The following is a 17,310-nucleotide window of genomic DNA, read 5'->3' as shown; positions in this document are numbered from 1 at the left end:
CAAACTGGGCAGTGAGTCTATGCCTCATGCTTTAAAAACCAAAGGACTATGCAGAAGACCAGTGTGGTTATTAGATTTCGTTACTCGCATTAGAGGTAAGTTGTACCTGTAATTAGATATAGTTGCACATGCAATTTTCAGTAATATATTATTCTTTTTTTTGGTGTTATTTAAAGGAGGAAGATGTGTTGTGGTGTGGTATGTAACTATTATCTCGGCACAGACCCTTGATTCTATTAAGAGTTCTTGGATCCGTGCCGTGCTATCTATGGGCAGTTGGTGGTTGGTGACTGGCTGGAGCAGATGTGTTCTGGTGGTGCTTCTTTGTGTACCATTAAACTTCGTTATTCACATTTATGGACTACGGTTCTACTTTTTACACACCAGTAGTGCAAGGTGGCAGGGTGTACCCTCCTATATCCACTCGAAGCAGAATTGCCATTGAATGAGGTTACATTTAAGCTGTTAGCTTTAGTAGGAAAAGCTCAGAGCGGGAACAATTTAAGTTTCATGGCTGCCGAAGTCCTCGAGTTTGGCAGATATTTTTAATGCCTTTTCCCAGTCATGAATTTTACCTTAGAATTCCTCTTTAGGTTGAGCCTCTGACAGTACTTGCGCTGTCTGCAAGACTTTTTGTCTCTCTTCTGTGGGGTTTTGGCACACCACTAATTGCCATTGGTTATTTCTTGTGCCATTCCGAAATGCTGGCTTTCTATTGATCCATTGCTTTCAATTGTTCCTCCTTTCGGTGCTTCTTTCAGCTGAGGCAATTTCACTATGTGATTGTTTTTGTTGGCCATCCCACTTCCTCCTCGCAGAGCGCACAATGGCTCCTCCTCCCGTCTGGGCATGTAATCTATCCTTTGGTTGCCATCCGATCGCAAGGCAAACTTCCTCATACCACGGCGCGCGATCCTCTACGCGTTCATGAAAGGGTTTTTGTTTACCTGATCATTTACTAATATGGAAATGTTTCCAATCAATTTTTGTTGTGAGATGTTGGTTAATTTTAATTACTATTTAATTTGTTACAATTGGGAAGAGCCAACGCCAAGGCTTGCACCCAGGTCCCCAGTCTCAAAGTCAACAGCTCTGTATGTTGCACCACATTCAGCCTCTCTGTTGTGTGTGATGACTAAATGCTTATAAGGTCCCAATGAATTTGCTCCCTCCAAAGTTCTGTCTCCCCGGATCCTCCCCCAGATAGACTTGGGAAAACTAAATCCTGCTCCCTTGGCTGTGTTTGTTGGAGGCACCGCTCAGGAACGATCTTGCCCTGATACAATTTGGTTGAAATGATGAGCCACAGATCCAGGTGTGCTCCCTGTAGGAACACCCTGTAGGATCACTAGCAATGTAGAAATGTTTTACAAAGCACCACGATCCTCGTAGGACAGATCGCAGCACGTAAGCCTGTTGGGTGTGAGAAGGTCCCATTTTCTAAGCACTGCCATCCTCTGTCCCCAATCACAGTCACACGCCACACACCACTTCCTTTGTCGAAGTAACGAAACTGTGACATTTCTTCACCTTGCTCTGTTACGTAAAAAATTCCCTGGGTGCCACGGCTACTAGTCACTTGGACTTTGTAGCCCCCGGTAGTATCGGCTCGAAGCTCTTCACGAGCTGGACATCCTTTCGTGAAAGGTCAATATAATGAGTAATGTATCCACCTGTATTAGAACAGCTCAGGGGGTAGGAGCTTCTGCTGTAAACATCTGCACATATTCTGTAATGTTACCATTCTCTCAGTATAACTCAGGCGGGTGTGAGCCTGCTGCTGATGTCTGCTGCACCCTTCATGAATTTGAACCCTTGTATCGGTCAGGTCAGCCTTCTATCCTTCCATCTTTTTACTGTTTTGCTTTTGTTGGCACTATTGAGTCTGTGAGGTTGTGTGTGAAAGGCAGCCTATGCAATAAGCCAGAGTACCATGTCACACCATTTTTCCTTCCATAACTACGGACACTGTTGCAACCGTATTGCTGAGTTTTGGGTTTATTGCAACCGAGGTGGGTTCTGCACCTGCACATCTGAAGTATTTTTGATAGGTCGGAGAGCAGGGTAATTAGTCTGAAAATCTGAACACTATTATTGGATTTGAAAACCCCAGACTGTTCCCTTGTGTATGACGAGTTGTTCAAACCTAGTGCACTGGGGCGGAGACAGAGATGTGTACGTTTCATTGCATCGCATGCTCGTTGTTGCAGATAATCCTTGGAGTCCGATCTTTATCCTGGGTACAAGAGGGAGCAAGTCCAGTCGTTCAGGCTTCTCTCAGGTCACAAACAGCAGGTTCAGTCCTCTTTTTACCTCCCGCAAGTCCAGAATGTGTTGTGCAATGGGTGCCTGTAGGCACTATGTTTATATCTGACAAAAGCTAGTGGGTTATTGGTTACTCTGGTCCCCTCCCTAACCAATGGGGTAAACATTCCTATGTCCTGACCTATCTACTGTTGCAGTAGATCCCTGTTTGCTTAATGCACACTGCAAACTGTCACAAAATGTCATGTGTCAGGCATTTTCAAAATAGAGAAAGTTTTTGCCCACACTAAACTTAGGGCTCTCTGGGCTGATGGTGAGAGAGGGGGTGTACTATTGTAATCCTTGTGTCCTCCTGCGTCTAATAGTCAAATTTAATGTGAAGCAGGTACTGTACCCACAACAAACCCAGAGACTGAAGTATAGTAGGACAAAAGAAGGGCCCTTCAGCAACCACACACTAGATACACAAGATTTTTTGTGGCATCCTGTTCTGTCCCTTTCAAATGTGTCCCAAGTGTTACATGTGGTCCACAGCCCCCCCCCCACTGCTTCCAATTCAGCTAAACTCAGAGGTGTCATGTCTACCTGTTCTGGTCAGCCCATTGTCTGCTCCAGGGTGGAGTTTCACACCTTTTTCACACCTATTAAAGGCTAATCACTGGCTGGGAGAAGCTGGAGAGCCAATACAAATTATTCTTCAGTAACTTCAGGCAGGGAAAAGGTCATTTTCTAAAAGTTATCTTTCCCTAATATTTATTATAAATCTGACTTCACCATTGAATTGGATTTGGGATTTGGAATAGCTAGTAAAATTAGTTGGTTCATAATTTTTTCTAATTAGTCTTATTCTTAAGATACAGTATTTGTATTTATTATTGCTTCCCAGTGTTTATTTACAGACCAGCCAGCTTTACTACAGTGAAAATAGCTTTTGGGTGCTACTCACTGTAAGGACATGGTAACATTTCCTTTCTACATGTCCTACTTTAAAATGCCATGCCTCCCCCCCACCCTTTGTGATCTACAAGATCTACATATGGGTGTCTTATGAATATTTAAGTATGAGGTTTGACCTATCAAAAGGAAGTTGAATGACGGTTTTTACACTGGTACAGTATAGATACAGTGTTTGTCGTCAAGCCATGTTTTCCTTGCCGCACTAGTGTATGACATAGTATGTGCTGCATTGTACTAGTGAGATTTAACTACCAGGTCCTGGGTACAATTGGTACCACATTCTAGGAACCTATAGACAGGTTAAATTTACCAATTAGAAGTATGCCAATACGACAATGTTTAAAGGATAACATAGGCACTTAAGTACTGGTTTGCAAGGGTAATGAAATAATTGAAACACCAGCATTTGTAAAGCGCACCGCTACGTCCGAGAGGTGTTCCAGCGCTGGGGGCCGTCGGGAAGATTAAGCCAGCTATTGCCCAGAGTCACATGGTACTGGGCTAACCTGCCGCCGGTGTCGGGGAGCGAGCCATGAACCCCATGGTCCAGAGTCAGGCACCCTGGCCGCTGCGCCACACCTCTTCCAGAGTTCCTTAGCCAGCACGACAGATAGGGCAAAAATCACAGGGACATCGTGTGAATGATTATTTCTACAGGGAGGCTGATTGCAGCAAAATGCAATATACTGTGCTGTGACCAGTCTCTGTTGTTCATCAGATGCATAGCCTCTCACTGTTTGCAACACCAAGTAAATGCTGCATTTTAACAGACACCACTGTTGAACATTTTTTGGAATTATGCCTATTTCGCTGAGTTTACTTATCTTGAAGGAAGACTGCTGGCTACCAAATTAGTATAAAGTCAGATCAGATGTGCCTAAAATAGTTTGCAAGGAGTGGTAACTTGTGCTGGTGGTTGCGAGTATTTATTTTCCAACATAAGACCTTGACCCAGGTCAAGAGAGAGAAAGGCAGAAGAGGGAGAAACAGGAGTTGGGGGGTGATAAGAAAACCGTGACAAAGGTGGAACACAGGAATAAAAGGTTCCTACAAGAATGAGTTAAAAGGAAAGTAAGTTTAGAATGGTGGAAGAAAGAGGCATGATGTGGAATCAAGATTAGGCAGCATTGGATTAGGCGAACCATAAAAACAATAATGGGGTCCTGTATGTAATTTTTCTTTTTTTGTTTTCAAATTAAACACTTGGTCCAGATCTAGATGTATGATTCCACTTTCCATCTTGGAAGGTGTGAGATTTGTAAACCATCTCTCTTGCATGCCTTAGCACCAGATTAAGGCTTTCCAATGACAGAAAAAGCAGTGACAGAAAACTTACATGTCAGGTGTCATGAACTGGATAGAAAAACACATCGCGAATTTGGTGAACATCCAAACAGATGTTATTTAGTGGTTCTTCATAAGTACTTGTATTTATCTTTCCACGTCTATTTGCACTCCCAAATTCGTGCCTGAATGATTTAGGTCTCAGTAATGTAAAAGTGCAACAGCACTCCAAATGTATGCATGGTGTGGGAAGTAATGAAAGACTTTCCAAGGAAAATTATTTTTAATGAAAAGAAAATCAGAAGATATATGTAAACTGCACATGTGGGATATATGCAGTACAGAAACTTGGCATGAGCAGAATTTAGAAACACTAATGAATGCCAGAAATGTTTGTTAAAGGAGTGTAAGATGTATCTAATGCTGAATGAGTTTGTGGTATTTGATTTTTTCTTAGGTTTTGTATAGTAATGAAATAGAGTGATTTAGTGAGTTGATTTTTCTGAGGACTGCTAATGTTAAAAATGTTATAATTGAGAATATGTATTTGAAGATGCCATTTGTAGTTAGTGTATATTAGAGCCTAGACATCCTTAACACAAAAAGGTCACATCTCCTAAAATGTGGTTTGTTAAAGGAGAGGCCAGGCCTGAAAACATGTTGACCTGGTGAGGCAAACTCATGTGGAGAACATATTAGTTAGTCAGCCAGTCAATAAAACGTTATTCACCCAATGCTGCCATAAAATAATAGCAGCAATAAACATATAATTAAAACATGATACTGTGCAATCAATATTATAATGAAAACAATACAGATCAAATAATAGGGTTGGTAAAATAGCTGCAATAAATGTACAGTTAGGTCAATTAAAAGACAATCCAATGCTATCAGTTTGCCGGTGTCCTAAAATCTCTTCTAATCCTGAGCGAATGACTGATAAAGCAGTTTCAGAGGTCAGGCACTGCAAATGTTTAAGCCTTTGACTGGCCGGCCTATAGTTTGTAGAGCTTAAAAAGGGACGTAAAATGTTTGTTCTAGGAATGGTATAAAAGCTACAAAAAACATAAAGTTGATTGTAGATATCTGGCTGATGTTGTCGCAAGGACAGCAGGACAGGGGTGGTAACCAACTGCCCTGCTGAGGGAAGGCAACCAAAACTGCACATTACACAACCTTTAAATGTGCTAAATAAAATCTGTGCTCTTGATTAGGGATCCACGCTAGATATGGTTCGGCGCACTCAAGTGAAGTGATCTCCATGTGATAACGAGCAGTGGTCAGGATTTGGCATCTGTGGACCTTTTTAGGTTACTGTATGTTTGGAAGAGGGAGCAAATCAGGGTCTTAGTATTACTATTGATCTCACTGGTGGAATGTAAAAAATGCGGGGCACCCAGATCAAGAAAATATTTTCTGATGTATGCTAACCAACCAATATTATTTGTACGATCTAGGTTGATGCAATCAGCTAAAACAAGGTGGAAGAAATTAGTGAAAGGGGAGCTTCCGATTTTAACCCGCAGTAACAGAACTGCTAATTTAATCGCCAACCGCGGTGTTGGTAATGTTAGAGGTACTTTTTGGAATAGCCAACAGTCTAGAGAGGAGTTTATTTTCAGCTGCTTATAGACGGCCACAGTTTGAATACTCTAAGACTCCCTCCTCATAAGTACCCAGAGAGAAACATTTAGCTTTGTAAAGATATATGAGGTCTACAATGGGTGTTTGTTTTAGTTTTCTAGCGAATCTAAAAAATTGTCCCAGTTGCACTGTCCATTTTAAGCCCTCTCAATTCCAGAAGTGTTTCTCATTTAAAATTAGTGTCCAACAGGATCCCTGAATAATTACATTTTAAGACGTTCGTAATGACAGTGTTGTCCATGGTGAACCTACATGAGTGGGGTATTTCTAGGATGATAGGTCATGATAAAAGATTTGTTGGGGTTAAACTTGAGCTTCAAGTTTGTCATGAAAGCATCGTCAGCATACAGGAGTATGGGGACAGGTCAATCCCCCTATTCTAGGCACGTCTTTTCCTGTATGCTGAAGCGTAAGATCCAAGGAATAAATATAAAAGAGACAGAAGAAGGGGGCAAGAATGCACCCCTGCCTGACCCCTTGTCCACCTTAAAGGTGAGCATACACTCCCCATCGGGAACAAAGCACACCTGGGAAAGTGTCCCAGTGTAGCCTTGTGAGAAGTTCAAGCAGGCATATATCGACCCCAGCTTTGGGCATTAAATCCCACAACCTGCCCTTGTCCATGAGGTCGAATGCACTAGACAGGTCCATGAAGGCAAGATGGAGCAAGCCTCCCCTGTCCTTAACCTACTTCCCTGTGATCAGGAGCAGGTTGAGGGACTGTTCTACTGTGCCCATGCCCAATCTGAAGCCGTACTGCACTTCGGAGAGGAACCCCCTGTCTTTTGCCCATTCCTCTAGCTTCTTGAGGATCACCGTCCCTAGAATTTTGACAGAGGAGTCCAGAAACTAAATCGGACGATAACATGCTCGATCTCCTCTAGCACCCTTCTTGAAGATCGGAACTACAGTAGATTTTTTCCAAGAGCTTGGAATTTCTTCATGGAAAAGGGCACGGAATACATTAGTCGACAAGGGGCCCAAAATGGAGTGTTGTGCCTAAACACATCAATTGTGACCCCAATAGGGCCAAGGCCTCATACTAGCACAATTTACATCAGTCACAGCTATGGGAAACATGAGAGTATTTCTAACAGGCTCAGCGGGATCTAGATGTTCTTGCTATATGAGTGTTATTAAAAGAACCTCAATCAGAGGATTTAGAGGAAGTGTCCTCGAAGATGCGGGAAAAATGGGACAGCCAGTCGGCTGGTGAGACATGACCTATAATATTCAGAATACTATCTATTGAAAAATAAGGGTGGTTTATCACGTCCCAAAATGCCTTTGCGTCCCTACGTTTAGCAGCTGAGAGTAGGTCATCCCATTCATTCTTTCTTATTTCCCTCCTTATTTTATTGAGTGTTGCTTTCTTCTGCCTGTCTTAATTTCCTTGATGTTCCTAGGTGAGGACTTAATTGCCATTTTCAGGTTTTTAGAGGCAGTTGAACAAGCAGATGGAGGGAGGGTATAGCACTAAACTAACAGTCATTAGGCTAGACATAGATGTACACAAAACATTAAAACTGCCCAGGATCATGGACGGTTCAGCTGATTCAGAGAGACAACGTGATACATCCTTATTCTTTTCAGTTACTAAATCGGCAAGATATTTCTCAGGGTTTGTATTTCCACTTTGTACATATCACATTATAGTTACAGAAATGCAGGTCATCAGAACTAACAGGAGCAGGTTGGTCAATGGTGATATTAGTAGAGGAAACGCAAATGATGACTGGATTGTGGTCGCTAAGTCTGGAGGACAAAAGTGATAAATCCAACACAAAAGGGAATAAGTTGGAGGAAGGCAAAATAAAATCAATGATTGAGCCGCCACCTCGGCCTGTAAAGGTTGGAGGGAGCACCAAGCCTTTCCTAAGGAAATCTACATTAAACAGTAAATTGTGCTTTAAAATAATCTGGGCCAAGACTTCCCCATATGGATTATGCAGGGAATGAGATAAATCCAGTTGCGGCTGATAGGGCAAGTAGTGGAGGGCTGGGGGCGTGTTTAAAAAAAAAATAACAATAAATAAAAGCATCACTTCCAACAATCAGTATTCCTTCCGGTATCTTTCCCAATAATCGTAAAGGCTGTAGCCTCCCTCCAATGAAAAACGCGATCTTATCTAGGTACCCTGAAGAAGCTAATTGTTTTCGAGATACACGCGTTGGCTTGGTTGTTTCTCTTTGTTTCTGTTAAAGAACATTATGTATCCAGTTGATAACTGAAAACAACAAAGATGAACTCTGTCGAATGTTTTGATCACGGAATGAATAACCAGAATAAAAAATTGTCTTATGGACAATTTTAGTTGCAATTGTATCTCTCTCAGTACATGATCTATTGTACCTATTCTCTGAAAGGAAAACGGCGAACTGAGTAGTAGCGATGGGCAATTTTCCCTCTCTCTCTATACAGAGAGAGAGTGAGAGAGAGAAAATTAAATAACATAAGTTATAGACACAGGTAGGGAGGTAATTTTACGTTTCAGTGGTAGGCTGTGGTAACAGGAGGTAAGGCTAATGTTAGGGTTTAAGGGTGGCCAGTAGTAAATGGAGGTAAGGAGACTTTTAGGGTTTAGGGATGGGCAGTAGTAAAGGGAGGTAAGCGTCGCTTTACTATTTAGGGGTAGTCAATGGCAAAGGGCGGCAAGGGAAGGGACATTTTCGGGTTTAGAGGTGGACAGTGGTGAATGGAGGTAAGGGTCATTTTAATGTGTAGAGGTGGGTAGTGGTAAAGGAAGGTTGGGAGTAAATTGAATACAAAGGGAATTTAGAGCGGTTTCCACTCCCCAAGAAAAATAATATATATATATATATATATATATATATATATATATATATATATATATATATATATATATATATATATATATATATATATATATATATATATATTCACTGAAAAAACCATAGGTTTCAGGCCTTATATAGTTAGGAATTAGCATTTAAAAAACCTTTGAAATTCACTGGAAAAACCATGGGTTTCAGGCCTTATATAGTTAGGAATTAGCATTTAAAAAACCTTTAAAATTCACTCAAAAAACTATAAGTTTTAGGGGTGTTATAGTTAGCTGGACATTTCACTCATACAAAACCATTGAAATTGCTCCTATATAGTTAGTTGTACTAACTATATGTCGCGCACCCGCAATCCACTGCTGATGATGTCACATATTACACCATTCATGACATGTTCAGTGACATCACTGATGACATCTCAAATGACTTCGTCAGTGTCGTGATTTACGACACTGGCGAAGGATACAATCCGAAACGCGTTTGTCTGAAATAAACTGCTGCTGAGCCAAAGAAGCCTCGTGAGTGCTATTCTTTTCCTTTCCAAAAAGGGGAAACTCGAGCCAGATATTTATCGCGGAACCGCCACCGCGCAACGGCACCCGACCACAAAGTGCCCCGCTAATGGGGAACGGAGGAGCAAGATATATATATATATATATATATATATATATATATATATATATATATATATATATATATATATATATACACACACACATATATATAATGTATTTATTTATTTTACTTCACTTACATATAATTAATATGTGTGGTAAAGACATCTGCATGGTAAAGGCTACATGGAAAAGGTATACCTGGTAAAGGCATGCGTTGTAATGTCATACATTCTTATATGAGTATGTTTGAGAATGATAATTGTAATGTAAAGGTGAGTACTGGAGGTCTTAGAAAGCTAGTGAGAAAGCTTAAGTGTTATATTAAATGTTGTTACTGCAAATAAGAATGACCATGCCTGTATTGCTTCAAGTGTTGGGATTTGTTTTTTCCTTGCGAATCTTTGTGCACTCTAGAGAGGAGGGACATGGATTTCAATGTTTTCAAAATGTGTTTAGGCTATGTTGAGTCTTCCCCTTAGTATTCCCCTGTATACCTCTCTTTGAAGACTTTGGAATGTAGGATTTACCTTGCAGCTAAGATAGAGGCAATAATGACCCTAATCAACCCAATAATTTAATAACCTACTACACTGGACATGCTCTGTCTATTGTGAGGTATGTTGTGGTTTACCAAGAACATAAAGAGGCTTGGTGCCCGCCCATTGCCTGCAATTGGTTGGTTTTCCTGGTCACTCTCATTTGCCTGCTTTTTATTCATGTCTCACCTTATCAATCATGTTTGTCCCTCCCATGAAGCATTGCCTCTTTCAGTCTCTGTTTGGCAGGCATCTTCTCTCTTTCACCCGACAGTGTGCTTTTCCTCAACGCTTCTCCTCAACGCTTCTCCACACTCGCACCCTCCATGGTGTTTTTCACCAACCTTCTTGTTGCTTTCACTACTGACCTCCCCACTGTTGCTTTCCGCTCAATGCAAACTTCCCACCCAGTTGCTTTCTCCATTTCACCCCCCACCTGTGTTGCGTCGCCGCCCCCCCCCACCCTTCCTCATGTTGCGTAACAGTTTTGCACGTTTTACTTTCTTTTTAGTTACCAATCCATCTCGTATCAGTAACTAAAAAGAAATTTAAAAAGAACCTGCTTGCATGGTGTGCACACCTACAACATGATGTGGGTGGCTGTGTGAAGGCTTTTGATGTTTTAACGTTAGCTAAGTTGCACAGCATCGCGGGTTCCGAGCATCGTGGCTAAAAAACAGTTGGAGTCGATGTGTCTTTTTACATATAAGAAAATTAATTTATCAGCTTAACCTAACCTCTGTATTTAATAACCTCTCAATTGAGGCACACGGCATTTCATTTCAAACGTTAAGCCATCTTGATATCTATCTTTTGTCTGGTGACGTGTTCTTCATGTCTGGTATCTCTCGACTTTATGCAGAGTCCCCTCAAGGACTGAACTCTCTGATATAAATCTTGGTGTTTTATATTTTCTAGGGCATTAAAAAATTTGGGCTGCACTTCTTCACGTTATGGAACTTGGGGCTTCGTTTAGAGTTTGGCAGATTAGTGGTGAATGCCACTCTTTGTATAGCGGGGGACATTCGTCATTGTTGACAGATGTCCCGCATCTGCACATCTCTAAAGCCCTTTGTTTTTAAGGAAACTTATATAGTAGTATGATATTATTTTAATGGAGGCTTCTATAGGTTTATTTGTGAACCGTAAAACATGAATGGAAAATGTAATGTACAGACGTACTATTTGAATGTGAAATAAATTAGCTAAAAGGAGCAAAAGGCTAGTAGGAATCTGATTCATAAACAAACTTATAGTAATTAATTAAATGTAACTCTCACAAGAATGAAGTCCAAGTGCCAGTGTAACATAGGAAACAAGTATTGGGTTAGTGGCTGATTGGACGAATCGTTACTACTAATAGTCATAAGTAACTTGATATAGCGTAAAAAGGTATGGAAAGTTACTGTGCCATAATTTTTTTACGTCGTAAATATATTATTGTGGAAAAATGAGCTATTGTATCAGCAGAGATGTGACGACCAGAGTTGAAGATTTATAGATTTACTAAAGCCTATTCTTTACGTGATGTTTGTAAGTGCTGTGGTAGCTGATCCTAATAGGTATCTTAACTTTCTACTGGCAATGATGGTTGGTGTTAATACAAAACATATTAAGACTTGTTATGAACTTTATATTTCAGAACCTGAGACATTTGAGAAATTGGAGGATGACGACGACATTATTTCAGGACTAACCCCTAGGTTTAGAACGCTACTGCCAATCATCACTGTACCACCTGCTGGTGGACATATTGGCATAACCTCTGACCCCGAGGTGGATTGTGAAGATGAACCGCACCGCAGTGTTTGTGCACTAGAATCCGGCTTGTATGGCCAGCCAGTGAGACACTCCGTGAGAAATGCCATTGGTCAAGCATCTGCCGAAAAGCCCAAAGTCGAAAACCTATTGGAGCAAAGTTTGGCTGCAGGACTCAGGTCAAGTAAGTGGATGAAGTATCAAAGCACTGCTCCTTGTGACTCCTCAGTGCAAGAGAGAGAGCACGTGCGAGACACTGATAACACCTCTCCAAAGTGTGCCCTTGGGGCGGGCAGTACTGGCCATAGAAACACCTCGTCTGAACACTTCAACATAATTAAAGACAGGCTTGGGGAGCAGCACGGGGCCCATTCTGTTTCAAAAACAGAGATACTTTCCCTGAATTCAAAACAGCCTGATGCATTCAAGAAAAGGCAGTCTGTGCTCGAGAGGATGAGCCACAACAGCGAAACCGGAGCGCGCCAGGTGCGTAACTGTTCAACCGAGCGGAGCGCGCGGCCCTCCTCGGAGGTACCAAGTCATGCATGTCTGAAGGGTGACGCAGCGTTAAGTGGATCATGAATTGAGTAATATTTATCGTAGACAGCACTTTAGATAGACCCGCCTGGACTCTGGTAGCCCCCAGAAACGTATGAATGTGTGTTTTTGAGGCCTTTATGCTTTTGCTGACTTAAAAAGTAGGTGTGCTCAATGGATGTGTCAATCCGCACCTCCCTGATAATGCAGCTTTTGGAATTGTGTATGTTGACATCATGGATTGAGTTGGCGCAGCCTCTATGGTAAATGCAGAGAGGTGAACGAGCGCGATGCGTTGCGTCATGTCCGCTTTGTGCCGCCAGTAATGGTCGCATACCCAGATTTGTGTAGTGTAGTCGGTATTTCAAGGTCAATTTTTAAAAGCTGTCGGTAATATTGTAATTTGAAAGCAATCAGCAATAGATTGTGTAGTACTTTATCTTAGCACGAAATTGCACTGTACATATTTTTCTTTGACAGTAATATTTTGCATAATAAATTAAAATGTGTCTGACAGGATTTACCGCAGACAAATTCAAATACCGCTGGCAAACATTAATTTTCATCTCTACAATTTCAAATAGGCCAGGCACAGGACTATGTGTGTGATGCGACCCCATATGCACCTTTAGATGGCAACTAAGGATATCAACTACATGAAAAAATGATATTTAAACCAGTTCTTTAAATGGTAATGAAGAAGTGCAGGTACTCACAAGGTTGAGTAAGAGGCAGGCAGGGGCGTGGCATGAGATTTGGCTTCGAAGCAGACATTTATTCACATCAGAATGTTCTTGCTGTGCATCAAGCTGCTGATCTTTAAGCTAAACTGTGCGGTTTCCAACATAATTTTCTCATACATTTGCAAATAAATCATACGTTCTCGAAAGGCACCATACAAGTATTGTATGGCACAATAAAATGTTAAAGATGTAGCATTGCGGCGGGAATTGACCCTTATGGATAGATACATTGTTATCTATTTAACCACGAGACCGAGATTCTAATCTCAATTGTATCACTGTACCAATATGTTTGTTGTTTTATGTTAACTCCCACTATGCCAGCTCCCTTTTCTGCCTCAACTGATGTTGATAGGTAGTAGACTGAATGAACTATTTAGTCACATGTTCTATGGCACGTCAGCCTCTTACTACACCCACCCGCTTTGTGCCCATGCCATTACTCTGTGTGCAGAGACTGCGTACTTATGATTTAACATGTATCTTGAATTTAGCACTTTAGAGGTTTTTTCAGTTGTAATTTAAAGAACTTTCTCTTTTTAAGAAAAATTTCCCTCAGTTACAGCAAAGCACATCATTTAGAGTATCTTACAACCACTGGTTATCAGCACAGCAATCAATTGCTCATATTGTTTTTACATAACACTTTTTAATAGGGTCCGGAAGCTTCACAGTGCTGTAAACGGGCCTTACAGTTACCTACAAAGAATCTCAATGATGATGATTTTATAAAATTCTGACAAATGAGAGCTACCCTCTCAGAACTCGATGGGCCTAATTATGAGTAAGGCGGTCCATGGCCCGCAGTAGCCACGGGGCAGTGTGGGCACCGCCGCACCTGCTGTCCGACTGCCCCATTACAATTTGGTCGATTGGACCACCATGGCATGGCCGCAATATGCTTGGCAGGGCCCGGACATATATGTCATGGCGGTGAGCCCACCATGAAAATTGTGACAGAGAGAAAACAAAAGGGGCCCTTACGGGCCCTCTGTTGCCTCAGGCCCATGGGGTTCATGCAGGGGGGGCATATGTTGTGCCACCTCTGTGTTCATGCACCCCAGTTCCTACAAGGCATGGGCACCGTCTCACACCCTATACTTCTGAATCGACTTAAGACCATAGGAATCCAGGGCACAGTACTGACCTGAATAACGTCCTTTCTCTCTGACCGCAAACAACAGATCCGGACCCACCCCTTTACGTCGCCCGTTAAACCTCTTAAATGGGGCGTGCCACAGGGCTCTGCCCTGAGCCCGCTTCTTTTTAATGTTTACCTAACCCCACTAGCGGAGATGATCTCTAATACCGGGATCAAAAGGATATCTTACGCTGACGATACTCAGCTATTATTCACTTTTAAGGCAGTATCTGTCACCACCTTTGATCCCCTCAAGGCGTGTCTTAAGAACATTGCGGCCTGGATGGACCGCAACTTCTTGAAACTGAACGCATATAAGACGAGATCTTATTTTTGAATCAACCCTCCCCTCTTTGGCCCAATCTGTGTTGGCCCGAGGCACTGGGCACAGCCCCACTTCCCAAAGATTCGCTCAGGCATCTGGGTGTTAGATGGGACAAACAGCTATCACTTGGAGCCCAGGTGCAAACAGTTGCAGCAGTCTGTTTTGGAAAAATCAAAACCATTAGAAAATGTATTAACTATCTGCCTAACCCTATACGTAAAACGGTGGTCCATGCACTAATAACCTCTCATTTGGACTACGCGAATGGACTATATCTGGGTCTCTCTCTTGGTTTGATCCGCAGACTGCAGATAGTACAAAACACGGCGGCCCGCCTTGTCTGTGGCGTTCCACTCAAACAACATATTTCTCCCTTTTTGCGACAACTTCGCTGGCTCCCTATTGCTAAGCGAATCGAATTCAAGGCATTGACTCTAGCCTTTCGTGCTCGCAAAGGGCTGGGGCCGGTCTATCTCAGAAGGAGACTTCGCCCATATGCTCAGACCAGAACTCTACGGTCTAACGCTCAATGCCGGCTGGTTACCCTCCGATTTCAAAAAGCTAGATCTAGAGGGAAATCATTTGAGGTGGGTGCCACTCAATGTTTGGAACAAGCTTCCCCTGTACCTGCGCCTCATCCAGTCGGAACCTTTGTTCCGCAAATCCCTTAAAACTTGGCTATTTAGTTGCCAGGACTAGTCTATGTGCATGTTGGAACCTAAATATGTCAGGTCACCTAGGGTAGCCTGGCCTAGGGTAAGACAAAATCACTAGAGGCACATGTGTAAAGGTTGCAGACCACCCAGCAGTAATTCAATGCAATAACACGCAAAAATGACACTACACCAAAATTTGTGTAAAAATACGAGCTTGTTTATAAAAAAAATATTCTCTGCTCTCTTGTCTTCAGATATCACAGTTCAGTACATTACATTTATCCATGAAATTATTAAGATGTTCAAAGTTGCCAAATTATGTCATTAATCAGCATTAACAGCACATTACATTAGTCTCCAAACTTTGCTAGACTTGACTCCTCTGAAGGGTTTTATACCTTTACCCCCTCTCCACCTTTGACTCCAGAAGAATGGGCTAGCCTCACTCACTTTAGTTTCTCTAAGCAAGGGGGGGTTGGAATATAGTTATTTAATCACAAAACGGGGAACATCCTACATTCAAAGTTAAGTTTCAGAAGATCCTTTCAAGAAACTAGATGGGCATTACCCAGTACTAGCCCAATCCTAATATAGCCAACCGGAAGTCTTTGCTCCTTTAAGAGAGACGCTAAAGCCTCCAAGTTCCCCCTCACGACCTCTCCTTACTTTGTTTTATGTTGGGCCCACCGGCCGGTGTCTCCGTTTGCTGGGGGGGAAAAAGACAAAAGGACCCAGACTCCTCCGGCCGAAGTTGCGGCCCCTCGTCCCTCCTCCTCGTTAGCGCGGAGTCAGGGAAAGAGGACACACCAGTCGCACCTCTCCGCTTGAAGTGCGCTCTCCTTTGGAAACCGGGCCGCCCCGCTCCCTCTCTTCTCAGAGAAGCAGGGGCCCGCCTTGATGTAGCTCCCAGCGCTTAAGCGGGAAGCCCGGTGCTCGGCGGCTGCTCCCCGAAGATCTCCTCACCGGCTGCTGACAGGATTTCCCCCGCGAGGACGCAATCACGCATGCGCGGGGAGTAAGCGGACCAGCCAACAGAGTCTGCTCCGCCTGCCTGACGCGGGTAGTGGCTCCGCAGCGGCCTGCTCGGTCCTAGGCCCCTCCTGTGATGGATCACCAGTTCAACTTGGAATATGCGCAGTGGCGCCGGGCACTATACAACTAGCCCCCTTTTTCTCTTTCTTAAAGCAGCGCTGTCACGGAAGCGCGATCAGCGCCCCAGGGGTCCCGCTCACGGCGGAATCAGGGAAGACGGCTCAGCCCCAATAACCCTGTCACCCCACTCTTTCTCCTCACGAGTGGGGAGGTTTGCTCACACGCTGCAGGACCAAACACTGGTAAGGGGGTCTCGGCGTCACGCAGGGCAGGAACCTGCTTCAAACCATGGAGAGAGGGGGTTAGAGGTGGAATCCCTCACATTTGGGCCCCCAGATCTCCAGTTACAGCAGTAATCCACTAACCCTCCATACTGGACAGGAACAGGTGCACAGGAGAACTCCTTGTTTGGTTCCCACAGCAGGGATCTCCGCAGCTCCACAGTCCACTGGGATTGACCCCTTCACCTAACTTGGGCACCTCCCTGACCAGGGTCAGCAGGACGAAACTAACTCGGCTAGGACAGCAGGAATGGGGGGCGGGGAACCCAGACAGAGGGCAACCCTTGTAGAGCAGTCCACCCTTAAGGACCCTACCCCTTCCAGACCTCAGCCTTCACTCTAGCTGTTCCTCACTGGCAAGACAAAATGGTTGCCCAGCATTCCTCCTTTTATAGGCTGACCCTCAGAGGTCCAGAAGGGACCAGAAGGTTCTGGAATGCCCTACTCTATCCTATGGGACAGGTTCTAGGTATGTCAGTTCTGACAGTTGGTAGCCACCATTTTGTGACTCCAAAGAAATTCCTGTCAGGAAAGGCCTCTAGGCCTGAGGTGAAAAACTATAAGGGCGAAAGAGCACCTATCCCCCAGACCAACACCTTGAAAAATCTAGTGGACAAAAAAAAAATGAATAAGGGTATGAGGGGCAACAAGGGGACAAAATAAATAATA

General features: G+C 43.1%; 1 protein-coding gene across 2 annotated transcripts in view; it reads left to right on the top strand.

The window, feature by feature from the left end:
• The window catches only part of ZGRF1 (zinc finger GRF-type containing 1), an 829,426-nt gene that overhangs the window by 431,127 nt on the left and 380,989 nt on the right, over window positions 1–17,310 (top strand). For both annotated transcript variants that reach the window (XM_078676730.1, XM_078676729.1), the window contains exon 14: window positions 11,751–12,352. In XM_078676730.1, coding sequence (XP_078532856.1) covers window positions 11,751–12,352 — 602 coding nt within the window. The remainder of the gene's footprint in view (window positions 1–11,750; window positions 12,353–17,310) is intronic.

This window comes from Lissotriton helveticus, chromosome 2_1, assembly GCF_964261635.1.
Source record: "Lissotriton helveticus chromosome 2_1, aLisHel1.1, whole genome shotgun sequence".
Lineage (NCBI taxonomy): Eukaryota > Metazoa > Chordata > Amphibia > Caudata > Salamandridae > Lissotriton > Lissotriton helveticus.
The sequence above is the reverse complement of the archived record's forward strand: the minus strand, read 5'-3'. Positions and strand labels throughout refer to the sequence as shown.